This window comes from Alternaria triticimaculans (assembly GCF_023758025.1).
Source record: "Alternaria triticimaculans strain BMP 0046 chromosome Unknown scaffold_2, whole genome shotgun sequence".
Lineage (NCBI taxonomy): Eukaryota > Fungi > Ascomycota > Dothideomycetes > Pleosporales > Pleosporaceae > Alternaria > Alternaria triticimaculans.
The window spans coordinates 425,112-443,092 of NW_026055959.1; the positions used below are offsets into that span (position 1 = coordinate 425,112).

The 17,981-nt window shown below is 52.0% G+C and overlaps 5 protein-coding genes across 5 annotated transcripts; 2 read left to right on the forward strand and 3 right to left on the reverse strand.

Annotated features, from left to right (window-relative positions):
- Positions 1-251: 251 nt before the first annotated feature.
- J4E78_001830 (uncharacterized protein) lies at positions 252-4,895 on the reverse strand (the record flags this gene model as incomplete). The annotated part of the gene is made up of 5 exons (XM_049362483.1): positions 252-1,376; positions 1,425-3,847; positions 3,895-4,408; positions 4,458-4,766; positions 4,815-4,895. The coding sequence occupies 5 exons, from the start codon at positions 4,893-4,895 to the stop codon at positions 252-254; spliced, it is 4,452 nt and encodes a 1,483-aa protein (XP_049225075.1).
- A 3,834-nt stretch (positions 4,896-8,729) lies between these two features.
- On the forward strand, positions 8,730-9,492 carry CUTAB1 (Cutinase; the record flags this gene model as incomplete). The annotated part of the gene is made up of 2 exons (XM_049362484.1): positions 8,730-9,267; positions 9,323-9,492. 2 exons carry the CDS (start codon positions 8,730-8,732, stop codon positions 9,490-9,492), a joined length of 708 nt encoding a protein of 235 aa, XP_049225076.1.
- A 202-nt stretch (positions 9,493-9,694) lies between these two features.
- Positions 9,695-10,984, reverse strand: J4E78_001832 (uncharacterized protein; the record flags this gene model as incomplete). The annotated part of the gene is made up of 1 exon (XM_049362485.1): positions 9,695-10,984. The coding sequence occupies one exon, from the start codon at positions 10,982-10,984 to the stop codon at positions 9,695-9,697; it is 1,290 nt and encodes a 429-aa protein (XP_049225077.1).
- Positions 10,985-11,267: 283 nt separating this feature from the next.
- Positions 11,268-13,157, reverse strand: J4E78_001833 (uncharacterized protein; the record flags this gene model as incomplete). Its single annotated transcript, XM_049362486.1, has 2 exons — positions 11,268-11,430; positions 11,494-13,157. 2 exons carry the CDS (start codon positions 13,155-13,157, stop codon positions 11,268-11,270), a joined length of 1,827 nt encoding a protein of 608 aa, XP_049225078.1.
- A 2,825-nt stretch (positions 13,158-15,982) lies between these two features.
- On the forward strand, positions 15,983-17,057 carry J4E78_001834 (uncharacterized protein; the record flags this gene model as incomplete). Its single annotated transcript, XM_049362487.1, has 2 exons — positions 15,983-16,187; positions 16,252-17,057. The coding sequence occupies 2 exons, from the start codon at positions 15,983-15,985 to the stop codon at positions 17,055-17,057; spliced, it is 1,011 nt and encodes a 336-aa protein (XP_049225079.1).
- Between the last annotated feature and the right edge of the window lie 924 nt (positions 17,058-17,981).

The window sequence follows — 17,981 nt, forward strand, 5'->3', positions numbered from 1 at the left end:
ACGCTAACCATATAGAGCGGGAGACCTCGGCCTAGATTTGCTGTCATCGACGGTATGTAATCACAACTGCCTAACGTAGTAACGTCGTAAAGAAGACGGAACGATAAGAAAGTCGTTGAATTGAAAAACAGCGACACGATACAAGTAGTCTATGTCAATAACTTTTCCTCTAGTCGAGATTAGAACGCCAACCATAAACCGAACCTGATTGTAACAATCTCTGCAAGCCGGATTCATCTTCCCCTATACCTCTACGCCAACATACCCTGGAACTCGCCGCCTTCCCTAAGCATGTCCTCGGCTTTGCCAGCCTTGACCAACTTGCCCTTTCCAAGCACGATACAATAGTCAGCCTCCTTGACTGCTTCCAGTCGATGCGCGATGGTGACTACTGTACTGCTCTTCATCTCCTCCCTAAGAACGCTCTGTATTCTTTGCGCGGTTTCGAAATCAATGCTGGCCGTCGCCTCGTCCATGATCAGTATTGGGCTTCTCCTCAACATGGCTCTAGCCAGACCAACAAGCTGCCGTTGGCCCTGTGAGAGACCCTTGCCACCAGCTTCGATTGAGGTTGTAAGCGTCCAATTGTATTGATCCCCACCGATCTTCTGCAACACAGATAGACAAGATGCATCGGAGTAAACAGATAACGGGTCCAGGTTCTTGCGCATGGTGCCGGGGAAGAGAACTGGTTCCTGCGCGAGGAAAGTGACGCGACTGCGAAGCGCCTGCTTGTCCACGGTGGAGATATCGATCCCATCAATCAAGATCCTGCCGTTTCCCGCAGCAATAGTGGCGAGGAGGGAGAGAGCCAAAGTAGACTTTCCAGAACCCGTTCGCCCAATTACCGCGGTGTTGGATCCCGCAGGGATCTTTAGAGTGATGTTTTGCAACGCAGGCTCGAGGTTCTCTGCGTATCGAATGGTCACATCATCGAACTCGATGTCGCCACTATAGGTAGGCCAGTGTGCGGGTGGCTGAACAACACCGGGTGCTTCCGTCTCAATATCAAGGAGCTCAACGACACGCTCGACGCTGGTAAAGTCCATCTCCAGCGTTCCGTATATCCTGCACATATACTCCGTATGTATGACGAATTTGCCAGCGGTAATCAACACAAATGCGGTAAGACCGGGACTGATGTGTGTGTAGACAGCGATGAGTGTCATAACGAGCGTAGCGCTAGCCGACATGACGCTGAAACGAAGCGCAAGCCATGCTTGAAGTGACCAGTAGAAGTGATCATTCTTCTGAAAGTTGTCGACCACCTCGATGACACGGGTCTGGAATCGTTGTTGCGCGCTGAAAGCTCTCACAGTTGTCAGGCCTTCCAAAAGTGCGCCAAAATTGCTCATGAGTGGCGAGAGTGATACCATCTAGTCCTAGTTAGTAGGGGACATGTTGATTGAGGCCGAGTGACTTACTTCGAGCCGCCTCAGGCTTTGCGACGTTGGTAGAAAACGGAAGAAATAATAGACGAATCCGCAGCTAAGCACCAAACCGAAAGCTAAGAATGCTGGTGTCGAAGACAAGATTATAATGACAGCACTCGTCCAGCCTATAATCTGCCATGCGAAGACGATGAAGGCAGTGCTCAGATCGCCATCGATGGTGTTCATGTCACTTGTCAATCGGTTCATCAGTCGTCCCACTGGCGTTACGTCGTAAAATCGGAATGTCGCATGTGCAACGCGTTCAACGGTCTCTCTGAAGATGGTCTTGGCGGCATGGTAGCCTACGCCAAACATGATGAGGTTCGTGAACCAGAAAAGTATGGCAGTTGCGGAGACAAATCCGAAGAAAGTCCAGAGCCATGGAACCACGTCGTCTGCGGCTGGAGGCAGGAAGTCGAAGATACCCTTGTGATCATCCTCGTTGTAACTCTCTGCCCACGACTTAATGAACCATGTCTGCGCAACATCCAGCACACGGAAGAGGGCCATGACGATAATGGCAACAGACCACCATCGCAGCGTACCTGCTCTGATGTAGCGCCAGTATACACTCCACTTGACGCCACCTTTCTCACGATGTTCATCTTCGATAAACTTGTCGGGTACAGCCGCTGCTTGCTCTTCTTCTCGCTTCTTGGCATCTTCCTCTGACTCAGTATCATTGGTCTGGGTGCGCTTTAGGGCATTCGCGTCTTCAACTTGGCTTGGCTCGTGAAGAGTCGCTCTGCCCTGTTCTAAATGGACCCATTGCTTCGCGATACCGTGGCAAAGTTCTGTTCGATGTGTGACAAGAACAGTCGTTCTGCCATCGAGTAATGGCCCAGCTAGTAGTTTGCCAACGATGAATTCGGCCGTCTGGTGGTCAAGGGCGGATAGCGGATCGTCAAGAAGAAGTACCTTCGCGCGACTGTATACAGCTCGCGCCAATGCTACACGAGCCTTCTGACCACCAGACAAGCCAATGCCGTTTTCGCCAATGTTCGACAGATCTCCGTGCTTGAGCTCTGCCATATCAGGTAATAAGGCACACGCTTCCAGAGTCTGCTTGTAGCGACCCTCTTCGTAAGGGTAGGAGAAAAGTATGTTATCACGAATACTCATGCTCTGGAGCCATGGCGTTTGTGCGCAATATGCTACTACCTGATCAGGCCGCACCAGCTCACCAGCTGTGATGTCAAGCTCGCCAAGTAAGGCTTGTAGCAACGCCGTCTTACCGGCAGCGACTTCTCCGTATATCACGGTCAGTCCTGGGGGAAAAGATAACGTGATATCCTGGAGGACATCGTGGCCAACCCCAGGCCACGCGAAAGATGCATTGTGAAGGCCGAGGTCAGAAGACCCTTCTGGTACTACATCCGTCTCTTCTTTGTCTGGCTCGGCCATGAACTCTTCAATGCGACCCATCGCAACGTATGCATTGAGCACGGTAGTGACGAGCTGCGGAAGCGCCCTGAGGTACGACTCTAAAAGATTGAATAGGTCGAAAGCAGGGAAGATCAGATCAACGCGTAACTGCTGACCGGCTAATTTAGTAAAAGCGTAGAAGGCAACCGCAGGGAATAGTCCCGATCCGAAGCGGAGAATGAAGGAGAGCGATGTCGAGAAGATGATGTTGACCACACGAAGATGCAGCTCTTTTTGACGAGACTCAAGGATTCCCTCCAACCATGCGCCTTGCCAGCCGTACCAGCGCAGATGGCGGATGGACTCTATGAACTGACTTGTACGTTGCAGTTTCTCGTCGGTCGCAATTCTGCGCTTTTTCTCGAAATAGACCTGAAAGCGGGCGATCACGATGTTAAGGAGCTGAGAAGCACCCAGTGCCAAAACACCAAGTAGGCACGCCCAACCTAACATTCGCCATATTAGTATGGTTGCGAATATGGCACCTGCAGGCTTAGTGATGATATCAGAAAACTCCCAGAAGCGCTGTGCTACCTCATAAGCGTCGTTTCGCATCAAATTGAGGATCTTGCCCATCGATGCAGCCTGGTTTTCATCTTTGACCTGTGTCTTGATGTTCTTTGTGAACGTAGATCGGACAGAAGCGACCACACGTTGTAGCCAGCTTCCGCTTGCTGCCTTGCTCGTGCTGTCAAGACTGCTACCCGCCTCGTCTGCTTCAGAGTTACTGTGGCCATTCGTCTGACCTTCCTTGACGTCTTGTTTGGCCCCCAAAATTTTACGATGCAGAGTCTTCTCGTAAAGCATGGTGATGAGCTCGCCTCTGCATCTCTCGTATGACCGCCTCTGATGCCACAGATTGAAGATGTTAAGCTGGGCAGATGCTAGTCTCAAGACGAGAATGATACAGGCGTAGGTGATTGTAGCACTGCTGTTCTTATCTTCCATGGATGCGAGGACCCGCTGCAAAAGCACAGGGGTGAGTAGAGCTGCCGGTGTTAGATTCGTCTCAAGCAATAAGGGGAACGTCACTTACTTGCGCACATACGAACAACGTTGAGGACAGTCGTAAAAACCAAGTCCATGCCGTTTGCAATGAAGACTCGTTTTGTCACCGAACCCTGTAGTTTTCGAAATGCTTCGTGCAGCCGCGCGTGCTTGAATTCCCAGCCAAGATCCCATATATCCTCGTCTTCCATCTGACGTGTCACGCCTTTTTTGATCAATGGTTCCATCCATGACACTGTCATGTACTGCCAAGGAGTCAAGTTATCCTCGGGAGTCCTACGTTGCACCGTGGGAGTGGCAAAAGCTGGGCTAATATCTTTCCTAGGTAGCCTTGGGTCCCGGAGAGGCATATTGAGAACCAGAACGATGCCTAGTGCAGCCGCTACGGGTGCGACGGTCCAAGGAACATCTTTAGCTAGGAGTGGGCTCTCCTTGTGGATTAGTGTGACCAGCTGTTCGAGTAGAAGACTCGTGAAGAGAAGCAACAACGACAATGAAGCTTTTCTTGGACGCTTCACGATGACAATCGCTGCCACGATGGCCTGCAATACTTGTTAATCGACAATCGCAATCTCGTCACATTGTACGTACCCATGCGATGGCGGGATAAAACGCGGTCGATTGTCGGATGGGAAAGAAAGCACTCAGGATCTGGAATGTAAGTCCAACCGTAGCTAGGACTAGCAGGCCAAATGTGCTGCCCAGAGGCTGCGGTGTAGAGGATGTCTCCAATTCATCCGACTTGTCCTTTTCCTCGCGTACGAACGGCTTTGTCCATCCCGGCCAGTAGCCGTCCGCAACTTGCAGCGAGTATTTCAGCAGTACCAATGCTGCCAGTATGGCTGGTATTGTTGCTACGAATGGCAGAGCACATGGCGTGAATCGGGCTGCTTCCGTATTCTGGTGAGATCAGCAATATCCAGAAGAGGCGTAAGTGACCGTACTGACCCAAATGCGATGGCAGTGCGATATTGGTGGTGTGTCAGAAAAGGTTGGAGCCGATGATAGTGGAATCTGGAAGGACGCCATGACATGCACCGTTTTCAAATGCCCGTCAGCACCTACTTGGACAACACTTCCTTCCACTTTAGCCCCAGCTGATGTAAACTTGGGTGAGCAGAGAATAGCATGTAGACGAGATCTTACGCAACTCCGCTAGGCATCAGTGAAAGGAAAGGGCCAGCATGCGAGTGTCGGTGAACATGTTCAAAGCCCTGAGGCGACATCTCGGAACGCGGACTAACGCCGGGAATACTAGCGCGCCCCACATTCCTTGTTCCCCAAGCCGGAGGAGCCATTGAGGTATCTGCACGCATCATAGTATCGCAGCACCACCTCCCTCTCCAGTCAGTGAGACCAGAGCTACACCTCATATGCAGTTCGCCAACCGACTGATGCATGCCGATCAAAGCATTGCGCCGTTGGCAGCTGCGCGAAGAGTATCAACGCGTCATCGCGCCAGAAAACAGTTGAGAACGCGGACATCGTCACCGGTCAAACTATAGTGGATGTACAACTTGATGACATCGCGCTGCTTGCCCGTACCCGACGCGTCTGCGCTAAGATGCCACAAAAGGGTACAAATTTCGGAAGTACCCAGAGATAGATGCGGTATGCGGCACGACTGCTTCCCAACGACCTTGGTGCTATTACCTTGCGTTTGTTGTTCCGGCTCGGCTTTGTGATCCCTCGCCAAAGAGCGCGTGATGACGCGCGAAACGTCGCTGCCTCCTGTCGCCCTCACAGCAAATTGCTTCTTCGTAGAAACCACCGCCACAGCCACAACACCGTAAACGTCTCGGGCGCATCCAGCCTCGAAAAATAGCGAATCATGGCCGTCGACTGCTGCTTCGCGGAAACATCGCTCCGTTGGCAGCAAGGCTACGAGCTTCCGACACCCGCAGCTTTGCGTACAGCAGGAGCGATTCTGATACCGCAGGCAGCCGCACTAGCTGTTCGTAGTAACTGTGGGATGGGCACAGCCGCTGCATCTGCACGTGGAATGCAGCGCGTGGGTAACAAGTGTCCCTGGGTCCGTACCAACGCGCCCATCACTGGTCTGCTGCACACAGCGATTCTTCGCGAGTCTTGCTATCGATGCTAACAAAAAGACCGAGATAGTGCTAGGAGCTAAGAGTGCTCATCGTGTTATTCTGCTCGGCCGCCGATGCAAGGCTGCTATGAAGCCTACGAAACAATCCAAGCATTCGGCACAGCAGTGACATTCAGCACCGCCACACGTATCTTCATGCGAACTCTGCAGTTGCTGGGGAAGTGATCCTACAACGCGTTGATAAATTCAGCGCATAGGTTTAAATGGCATCCAGCCCAGATTCCTCCCTCTGTACACATCGATCATCTACTCCGTCTTTCATCTATCAACCCTGCTTACAGACATGGTTCTCGATACCTCTTTCAGCAATTCTTCGGGTTACAAGCTACATGGCCTTGGGAAAGACTCGCAGCTAGAAACAAGACACATACCTACCAGTTCAAAAGTCAAGTCAATTCAACCTCCCACACCCAGACCGCGCTTCATGGATACCCAAAGCGACCCCACCCTGACCTCTACTGGTTCACCAATTCGCAAAGCCATCGCCAGATCGCAACGCCTGGCTGCGTCAACTACTCGGGACAAATCTTCCAGTCAGCCATCCCGAACAGTCTCTGACTCCATCGGACGCCCAAAACAAATCATCGATGACGTCGCACGAATTCATCATGACTGCATCCCACGTAAGCGTTCACGGCGTGATGGTAGTCAAGGTCTTGAAGTGGATGGGCTATCCACATCGGAAGTGCGGTATTCCTCATCACCCTCTCACGCCGAAGCGAATCAGCAACCTCATCAAGAGCACGATGGCTTCTCGCCAGTCCTGACCCCAAAGACCGCCAGATCTACCCACGACAGCTTGTATGGAGAGCTGCTCAAGAATCCGACTCCTGGCGATCGGAAAGGGGTCATCTATGTTCTATGTGACCCAAACAACAAATCCAGAGGTTACAAGATCGGAAAGACGAAACGAGCCTATAGAGACCGCATCATTGAGCACGAAAGAGCCTGTGGCTTCCTGCCCAGTGTGATCCACGTGTCAGATCACGAGATTGAGCATTGTGGTCGCCTAGAGAAGCTTGTGCATATCGACCTGGAGAACTGCTGTGCACCATTCCATTGCGAACATCACGGGCGCGTCAGCGCGAACAAGGAGTCCAAAGCACACAAGGAATGGTTTCAGGTCACCGAAGAGATGGCAGTCAATACTGTAAAGAAATGGGAGAGATTCTTGCAACAGGAGAAGCCTTATAGCTGGGATAGGCAGCTGAAGATTCTATGGAGATATCTTCTCGAGACTAGGGCAGCCGGACCTCTTGGCGTGCGTACATGGACACACGAGGCGCGACGAGAACACTGGGACAGAATACTTGCGCCCCCAACGACAATCGAGTACCTCCACGCCTATCGAGCACAAGTTGAAATGTCTTTGAACAGTCTTCGTCGCTTCGCAGTTCACGTATGGACATACGTATCGGAATTCTTCTGGCCGTTGTGTACATTGATCTATGGCGTGACAACGTTGGCCGTATTTCAGAATCTGCTGGCGTTCTATGCGTTCGTCTTCATTCTGGGATGCGCCAGCGCGAGAGTTCTGTCCTACGTACCGCTAAGTCCTCCGAAGCGACGAACCAGAACGCCCAACAAGGTACATACGGCAGCTGCTTTGATGCAACATTAGCTTGTGGGTAGACGTGGGATATCCCACACAGGCATGGTATTTTAGCCGCAATCCGATAACCTCCCTTTCTTTTTGGAAGAACTGCCTAAACTAAATCCTTCAACCCAGAGATGATCTGAGTATTGTTTGTATGCGTTGTATGCACGGTGTCCCTATGCGGAAGGTACCAATCCTTCATGCCGTTCTTCCCTTAGCCTACAGGAGCGAGGTAAACAACACCAAAACCCTCAACGCCTGTAAAGACGGCAAACGTCAGAATCGGGTATCTTGCCCCGACACCGTTCGCTACACATCATCTGGGGGCCTTAGCGCGCTCCCGTAGTAGATGTGCGGGGTATATTCCCGCGAAAGAGAGCTCCAGTGTATGCACCCCACATCACGAGCTTCCATCCCACTCAGGCCAGGACTTCATCGCATCCATGCAGATTCAACCGTGCCTCGGCTTCGATTCGCGAGCTTGACCTGAAAGTCCAATAGCGTCCGATGAACCTAGCAGCGATTCCTCGTCCGACTACCACGCGACCAGTTCATCCCACCATCAGCTCTATCCATGTCTCCCGGACATGCATGCCCAGGATAACATCCCAGGCACCATCTCCTGGGCCGAGGAAGCTCAGATCCAAACATGATGCCTACTGGTCAGATGCTCGAAGGTCAACGCCAAATACCAGATCTCGATCTCGGAGACAAAGGACTACCAGGTGTCACAATACTTCGGACCACTGTTACCGTTTCTGCTCTATCGCCCCAAAGGCTCTGCATCTGCTCACTAGATCTCTTCAAGTCAAGGTCTTGCCTATGGGGGTAAGAGCAGAAACGCCAAGTGTATCTCGAATTGTTGTGACACCTGGTAGGACGGTCACAGCGCTCTTTTGGGGAGTTCACGTCCGTCAACCACTATTCGAGATGCATTAAAAGATTCTAGGCAGTCTCAATACCGAGGTAGGCGCGAAGGATGTGGATTTGCAACCAGTATCTTGGGCATGCTGAAAGGAACATATATAAAGGGAAGGAGGGAACCCTTATGGGAAGGACCACAGCACAGTCAAACAGCCAACTTCCAGCTTTCTTCTAATACTTCTCTGTTCAGAGCCACTTGGCATTATCCATCGTTACTACAATCGTCAATATGAAGTCCATCACCATTCTTTCTCTTTTTGCTTCCCTCGTTCTTTCTTCCCCAATCGCTGTACCCGCCTCTGCGCCGGCGGATGCACCCCAGCCCATTACACTCGAAGTTCGCCAGTCAAGCGCTACTCGCAATGAGCTGGAGAGCGGTAGCAGCGCTGCTTGCCCAAGAACCATTTTCATCTTTGCAAGAGGCAGCACTGAAGCTGGCAACATGGGCGCCTTAGTTGGTCCTTTCACAGCCAGCGCTCTCGAAAGCGCATATGGAGCATCCACTACCTGGATTCAGGGTGTAGGCGGCCCATACACTGCTGGTATCGCAGAGAACACGCTTCCAGCCGGTACTTCTCAAGCCGCCATCCGCGAAGCCCAGCGTCTCTTCAACCTTGCTGCGAGCAAGTGCCCCAACACGCCCATCACTGCAGGTGGCTACTCTCAAGGCGCTGCAGTCATGTCGAACGCTATTCCCGGTCTCAGTGCTGCTGTACAGAACCAGATCAAGGGCGTAGTGCTGTTTGGCTACACCAAGAACCTTCAGAGTAAGCTCTTTCCTTCTCTTAACATACTACACAACAGTCTCTAATAACATTGTAGATGGCGGAAGAATCCCTGGCTTCCCAACCAGCAAGACTAGGGTCTACTGCGAGACTGGCGACTTGGTCTGCACTGGAACGCTTATCATCACACCTGCGCATCTCCTATACTCGGATGAGGCTGCTGTACAGGCACCCATCTTCTTGAGGGCTCAGATTGCTTCAGCATAGGTTGCTAGGAGATAGGCTTTGATGCAAGGATAAAACCTTGCTTCTTATCAGCCAGGCTGCGTTCTCGGTATCGGCATATGCTCAGTCCTTCTTCACTTCACGTACACATTCTTTATAGTAAATAAATGATTCATGAACCAAACCACTTCAAAGAAACCCAGTCAGTCTTTTGCGATACACGCTGCCGAATGCGATTTGCTATCTAGTAACCGCTTGGTACTAGACTATTAGCCCACTCTTCCACATCCGAGAACTGATCCTCAACGTCGTCAGGTATGCCATTTACATTGGCATCCGCCCACTGCTTTCCACCGTCGATAGTTCCAGGCCCAGCCATGGGGCTAGCATTCTCGTCACTAATCAGCTCACCCGTCTTCCCGTAGCTCTTCAATTCCTCAATGAGTCGCGTGTCAACAACATCGCGCACTTTACTCGCACCGACAGAACTTTCGGCGAGCTTCAGCGCATCTTCCGCCGATAGGGTCTTTTCGGGCGCTGGGAAGGGAAACTTGGTTGTCTGGATAGCCATCCCTCCATAGTTGCTGGAGGACACACCTAGCTCCGTTCCGTCCAACGTGCCATCGCGGTTAGAGTCGTAGAAGTTGCCTTCAACGTAGCCCTTGAAGTTCTCATTCCCGCGCGTAAACGCCGTGACGCTGGTACTGGGACCGCTAATGAAGTAATTCCCAACGATATTCGCCTCGCTCGCTGCACTCGAATCTCCGGCGATGTATCCTCCACCTCCACCCCAGTTGTAGACCACGTTATTGGTGAAGTCATTGGTGCCCTTGACCTTCGGGTTTCGCGTTTTGTTGTCAATGTATAAGTTGCGGAACAGGCTGATACCATTCCCGAGATTCGTTTGCATCAGCCCACCACACGAGTGCGTTTGCAGGCCTTGCCCGATGATACTGTTTTGAATGGTGATGTTGCCGACGTCGTTGCCGGAGATCGAAAAAGTCTCGTCGCGACCCCAGGAGACGGAGACGTGGTCGAAAATCATGTTGCTCCCCTCTGCGATCGTTATACCGTCTTTTGCGCTAGCTCCTCCTTTTCCCATTCTGATGCGCAAATACCGGACGATTGCATCGTCGGCGTTGCTGAAACTCCACCCATTTCCGTAAACTGTGATACCATCGCCTGGTGCTGTTTGCCCAAGGATAGACACGCGTTTGGCCACGACCATGCGCTCTTTAATCTTGATCAAACCACCTAGCGAGAACACGACTATGCGGTCGCTCTGAGAAACGCCCTCGCGGAGAGACCCTTCACCGCTATCATTGAGGGTTGTAACAACATAGACAGTGCCACCACGACCGCCGACAGCGTTTCGCCCAAAGCCTTCTGCGCCCGGGAAAGCGAGGGCGGCGACGGAGGATATTAGCAGGGGCAGAACAGTGCAGAAGATCATCTTCAAGGCGAAGAACACGGGGTAGGAAGAATGTCGGAGACTGAAGGAAAAGAGATGTAATATGAAAGCTCCACGCGGCATGCCCAGAGGCGGCGAGATCAGCTAGCTAGTTCGTAGCGCGCTGCTGGTGAATGACACCTTGGATTACTCTCTTCATTTACCCCAGACGTTGTGATCGACAGGGTACCTAAAAGATAGTCCGCCAATCAGAGCGGGGATGTGTTCGGACGGTAGGAAAGCATGGCACACAGCAAAACCAATGAGTGCAGGTCTTAAGATGTGGAATTGTTGAATGCGCAGCTCGTACGGGCACGCACTTCGGGTTCTCGGTGTATTAAGCCCCATGGGTATATTTCTGCTTTCCCTAGTACATGCTAGACCCGGTTTTGACACTTTCGGTAATTATTCCAACTTCGGCAAGTTCAGCAACCAAATCCATGAGCATGTGGTCGCAACCTGCCGCAGCTACCATACCAATGGTAACGGGGAGCGTTTCGTTTCTCTCAGTAACCCTGCTGACATACGTCCTGCAATGGTAGAAGTACGAAGTCAGTATATGTCTTAAATGCACTTCGTACAGTCAAGCTTACCTTGCGCCAATCGGCATTGTGTAGTCGGGTAGCGCAGCCAGAACTGACATCTGGTTGCCGGGTAGTCCAGCAGCAAATATACCACCTGGAGCGGCTGTATAGATGTCGCGGTAGTCTTCGGTACCGGCACCCATAGGATACAGCACCAACGTTGACTCGCATGATGGCGTCAACGTCTCTCGAAACCATGTCTGGAATGTGTGCGTGCGCTCGATAGCAGTGGTATAGCTAGAGGTCGGCAAAGTTGCGGCCCGATTCCATCGCGCTCGTGTTTGCGGGTTCCAGTAGGGCGCTCTGCCAAACTTGGCAATATACTGCTCCCTAAAAGGTAGACCAAGGTTGCGGTACTGATCCACGTTGGTAATATTGGAGTATGTAGAGCCGAGATAGGATGCTATGCCTTCAGAGATGTTCGCGTATGCATTGAAACTGGCGTTGGCGTTGAACGTTGTCAAATTGGCGTTAAGAAAAGTAGCTAGCTGTGAGATGAACGAATCAAAAATAGGCATACTCGTGCTGTTGACTGTAGGCCAGAACAGATCAGGCAAGATGATGCGCTTAGGGTAGGATGTGTATTCCTTGGCTGGGTACCATTTCCTATGTACTGCTTGGAGGAGCTTCGCCGACCTAGCTAGTACGCCTGGCGTATCAAATATTGCTGAGATGGGCAAGATTCCCTTGAGTGGCAGTGAGGCGTTGGTGATGCGCATGCCGAACAGGCCGTTTGCCATGGCCGGTAAGCGAACAGAGCCTCCAGTATCGGAGGCAGTTGCGATATCCATCCAGTTGTACGATGCAAGTCCAGCCCCAGAGCCGGCTGATGAACCCTGGGGATGCTGGTAGCCGTCTCCTCTAGGGTTGAAGGGTGCCAGCTGATCCACGTAGTCGGCTGTTGGTCGTTCCCCAAGCGCAAACTGGGTAGTCTTTGTCTTTCCAATCACCACCGCACCCATGTCAATAAGCTTTTGTAAGGCTGCCGCGCTCTCGGGAGCCGGATCCACAAGGTCGCGGTAGCCTCTGTTTCCACCACTCGTACGGATACCCTTCAGGTCGTATATATCCTTCACGCCCAGGCGTTTGCCCGATAACGGTTTATCTTCTGTGGGTGCTGGATAGTATAATCGTGAAGGCACTGCGATACTAAGAGCTCCGTAGGCATCCGTCAACGCCAGACCTGTGACAGGAAGGAAAGTCCCATTCTGACCTTCAGTGACCGACTCCGCAAAAGCGAAGTTGTGATCCCAATACAATCGGTAGACTCTGGTGATAGCCTTTGATGGGTGAAGTAGATATGGGCCGGATGCTACGCCGGCGTCCAACGCAGTGTAGATCATGCTGCACCCGATTGAGCCAAGATATGCATGTGCATTGTCTGAAAGACTGCTTGAACCGCCAAGCACTAGTGTATGGAGGAAAGATTCCGAGTATACATCGTCGTGCGATAGAAATGAGGATATCGTGAACTCCAGTAGCTCCGCGGTGACATTAGGGTCCGAAAAACTCAGATAAGTGATTGGCAAAGGCTCTACGTTGGCCCATGACTGGTCGCTAAAGCTAAGCGTCGCTGCGGTAAGACCTGGAGAATAATACGACGTAGAGTTGAGTTGAAAAACCGTACTCGCTTTGACAAGAGCTGCAAGCGATAGGAACAGCGCGGCCTTCATGATGTGCGGCGCGCAGACTTCGTGGGGCAATGCTCATGAGGCAACCTGCCAGCTTTATACCCATGCATCTTCGGCTCGGTATCGTGTTTTCTGGAACGCAAAGTGCGTATGTCCGTTACATGTCTATCGCGTCCTGACGGCGGGTGCAGAAGTGGGAGAGATGGAGGTTAGCGCGTCGATGATAATGCAGGCAAGACACTTGGTATGACGTCACGCGTGAGGAACGAGTCAGAATAGGCATCGTAGAGATAACGGTCAAGCAACATCCGCTAATTCACTGACAAATTGCCCGCCTGTAATGATAACACTTGCAGAATACTAAGGGTCGTTGTCTAGCTCACAGCGAGTTCAGAACGAAGACTATTGGAGACGTGTCTACGGATGAACGATTGGCATAAAGGACCATCAGTTCGCAGTATCCTCTTAGCCTCTTGAGCGCTCCACGTCGGCTTAGGAAAAAGATAAACACCCTAGAGTCTACATTAAGGTTAGGTTACCTACTTTGCATATTTTAATCTTGATGTAATTTGCAGACCTGGTCGGTTTGTTTCTTGCATGCAGTGACTCAACAGAAATAGTGGCCGTCGCGTCATAAGCATCAGATTAGGGATTGGAAGAGATGTGTATGGGTTTCAGAACAACGGCGAGGCACAGTCTCCTGAAGCGTAGACCTGCACCGGAACACGAGAAGCGACGGGAGTAATCGCTGTCCATGATGGGAAGGTGAACAGTTTGGGGCCCTAGAGACAATGGTGGAGTTTTCGAGGCCAGATTCGTGAAAATCAGGAAGGGCAACGCAGGCTTAGTAATGCACATGCTCATCAAGAACGGACACAAGTCTTTGTAATGCAGCTGCCTGAGATCTCCGCAGCCATATCGATGCTGCCTAGTAACAAAACGCCTACGCTATGCTTCTAGCAATGAACTAATGACGTGCGAAGTGTCTTCCGAAGACGACTGGAACTGAAGAACAAAAAGAACGATCGCAGAAGAGGACCCATTGCGTGGATCTATTGCGTCCCGCTGTAAGCAAAGAGCGACCAACTGCCTGGCAAACCCCTAGCAGTTTCGCTAGAATGCTCTGGGTCTCTTTTGTGTGGCACGACTTGGAACCGGAGACGCACTTGGTCGTTTCCTTTGTACCAACGCGTCTTCTTCGAGCTCTTCTTCAGTCGTATGTTGCCCGTTGAACTCGCAACCGGGATCGTCAATGTCTGCCTGACAGCAATCCCATTTTATTGACCCGCCCGGTGGCCTGTACCTCTTCCCAGAATGAGCAACGCAGGGCGCATTCACGTCCACTATCTGTTCGTGACACACTGTGCAGGTCTTTATCAAAGGCGCAGGCTGTTTGTTGATGCTCGCTGACCGTGGCGTGTCTCTGGCCAACAGCCTTGGAGTTTGGTTGACAGAGGATGATTGGCCTGAGGGTTTCCGGACTGGCGTGCGTAACGTGGTTGAGCGTAGATAGGCTCCAGGAAGGTGCATGTCGCCGTCTGAACTTGACTGTGAGCGCTCACGTGGCTCCCGCTTCACTCGTGATGCGAACTCAGAACCATGAGGCCGTGATGTAGCTCGACTTCCGCTGATCTCGCGGGATTGTGCAGGCAAGCTGTTGTGACTTGGGGTCGGAACTGTAGGCTTCACGAGGTTTCTTTTCGCCGCCTCATAGAGTTCGTCGCTATCATCCTCATCTTGAATCTTGACCTTGGGCTGATGCGACTGCATCCGTTGCTGGCTGATCAGGCTCTGGGCGGATGCAGAGTGAGGCGCAAGTCCACGGACGAGGGCGCCGGAAAAGGCCGGTGACATTTGGCAAAGGTCGAGCAGCACCTTTTGCACAGCGCGCGGGTCGGCTGTCTCGATGATCTGTTTGATATGCTCAGGGTGGATAGGGCGCGCCTGCTGTGGCCCTACAGGGTTTCGCGCGGAAGTCATCGGATGCCTAGCTTCCATCCCGACATTTGCCATACCGTAGGGGCGTGGCTCGGGCTTGAGGTACATTTGAACTAGTCTTTGGGGCGGCCTTGGCTGTGGCCGCTGTTGTGGTCGTTGCTGGGGCATGTCTTCCGGCTCTGGTGAGGAACCTGTGAGGTCGATTGTTTGGCAGCTATTGCCAGTTGTGTGTGATGGAGCCATTGCGAGGGAAAGAATGACCAGATACTGATAACCAAGAGCACCCAAAGTGAATAACTGATGTCAAAGCGCGGTCTGCGGAAGATTGGTCTCAGCGTCGCACAATGAATGAATTGCTGGGCTTGGAACGTGTGGATCCCGGGCCTCTTAGCGCGACACCAGCTCACGTGATTAACGCACGGCCCTGCGCAGGATCCTTCCCCACAAACCTCGACCTGCAAGAAGGAGGCGCGTCCGTCGTGCCCAACAACGCGTCAGCTTCAACACCATCAGTAATGCGATGCGCACGCGGCGTCACTTCGGACCTCAATACTGCCTCCGTCAGCCCTCTGTAACACGCTACAATCAACCCAAATCAACGCACGGACGGCAACAAGATTCCCACCAACCGGCGCAATGCACATGCGCAGTCGTTGCGCGATGAGAGATTCACCGTCTGGGGTGCATACATCAATTTTCCGATGGCTTGCTTCGCCCGTTTCGACAGCTTTCATAGCGGGGAAACGACCCCGTAGCTCACTAAGCGGCTGTTCGGAGGTCTAGGTCAGACCCGGGGAGTCCGCCAATATAGTTTGCATAGCCGGCATGCTGAAGTTATTATATGTATATGCATACTGCGCGCCTTCAGGCTAAGTTCTACATTCACTCACTCTTATACTTTCATTTTCAACTGTCCTACTTTGTCCACAATGCTCCCATCGATCGCTTTCGTGTTCACGCTCGCGGCATCCGCTGTCGCAGCTCCAACGACGCTGGCGCCTCGGGCTGGACGTACAAGTCCTCCTTCTGGATGTCTGGCTGTGGGTGGTAGCGGAAAGTACAAAACTGTTCAGTCCGCCGTTGATGCTTTGAGCGCTTCCAGTACGGCTGCACAATGCATTTTCATCGCGAAGGGTTAGTTCTAGCTGTACCAACTCCATGTGAGACATGTACTGACTTGGTGCTCCCGGTTCTGCAGGCACATACAAGGAGCAAGTCTACATCAAGCCGCTCAAGTCGGCTCTGACGGTTTACGGCGAAACGACAGACACTAGCAGTTACACCGGCAACACCGTGACCATCACCCAGGGCAAAAGTCAAGATGACGCCCCCAACAACGACGAAACTGCTACTCTCCGCGCCTGGACACCAAACCTAAAGGTCTACAACATCAACCTGGTCAACACACGCGGACAGGGCTCGCAAGCTCTCGCCCTTAGTGCTTATGCTGATAAGCAAGGCTACTACGGATGCCAGTTCAAGGGTTACCAAGACACCATCCTCGCCCAGCAGGGTAGCCAGGTCTATGCCAAATCCTACATCGAAGGAGCGACTGATTTCATCTTCGGCCAGAAGGCCATAGCATGGTTTGATGGTTGCTCTCTGGGCGTTCTCACAGCGTCGGTGGGTTACATTACTGCCAACGGTCGCGATTCAGATTCCAATCCCTCATACTATGTCATCAACAACTCGAAGATCGCCGCTGCTCCTGGTAACACGGTGAGCGCGGGTGCTTACTACCTCGGCCGTCCTTGGAGGAATTTCTCTCGTGTTGTGTTCCAGAAGACTAGTATGACTAATGTCATCAATGCCGCGGGATGGAAAGTTTGGAATACCGATGACCCCAGGACTGACAAGGTCACATATGCCGAGTACGCAAACACCGGTGATGGATCCAAGGGTACCAGGGCGTCCTTCTCAAAGAAGCTCTCGGCTGCCGTTAGCCCTTCCACTGTTCTGGGCAGCGACTACAAGAGCTGGGTTGATGCAGCTTACCTTTCCTAGGCCAACATCTTGTAGAAAGATGCGGGCTAGGTTCGGTAGTACGTGAGAGTTGGTTTTCTTGTACATTTATTGGGAACACTAAGTGTCTTCATTTCTATTCATACATTTACTTGCAACTGCACTTGCTTCTCAAAATCTTAAAAACGTGTCGGCAATATTGTGATCGGTATTACATTCGCAGTCTTGTGGCATGCGTGAGAAGATTCTAGCTGAAGTAAGCAAGGCTAGACACGGGCTACCGCCGAATGAGAGACCCACTAGTGGGTCACCGGACCATGGGTTTTTGCTCCGCATTGCTACGGCTTCTGCCCTTCCACTTCAACTTTGCAATCGCGAACATTTCGACAAAAGGTTCGAGATGTCTTATGGCACCATAGCCGACCCACCGCCGTCCGCAGGGCGCTCAAGGGTAAACTTCTTGCCACGCCTGCCATCTGCAGCCTCAGGCTCTGCGCACGATACGGACGAGGAAGCCAATCCGCCAGGAATATGGAGCAAAATATCGCAGAGTCTGAAGTCATTCTACAGGCGGAATTTCGGTTTGTTCTTAGTTTTCTTGGCACAGACATGCGGTTCTGTCGTAAGTTTTATTTCTTGTGTGCAATGACTGCCTGCCGCAGACCATGCCACTTACAAATGAGCAATAGATGAACACAGCAGCCAAACTGCTCGCGAATGACCCATCCATCGAGTTTCACGCTTTGCAAATCATCTTCATCCGCATGCTGTGCACGACGATCATCTGCTCGATTTACTCTTGGTACCACGCGGTGCCTGACTTTCCTTTCGGCCAGAAAGGCATCAAAGGGCTGCTCATACTGAGAGGTACTGCAGGATTTGTCGGTCTGTTTGGACTGTATTGTAAGTTTAACTCCCTCTGAAATCCCTCCCGGTCTACTCCGTATAAGATTGTGACCTGCATTG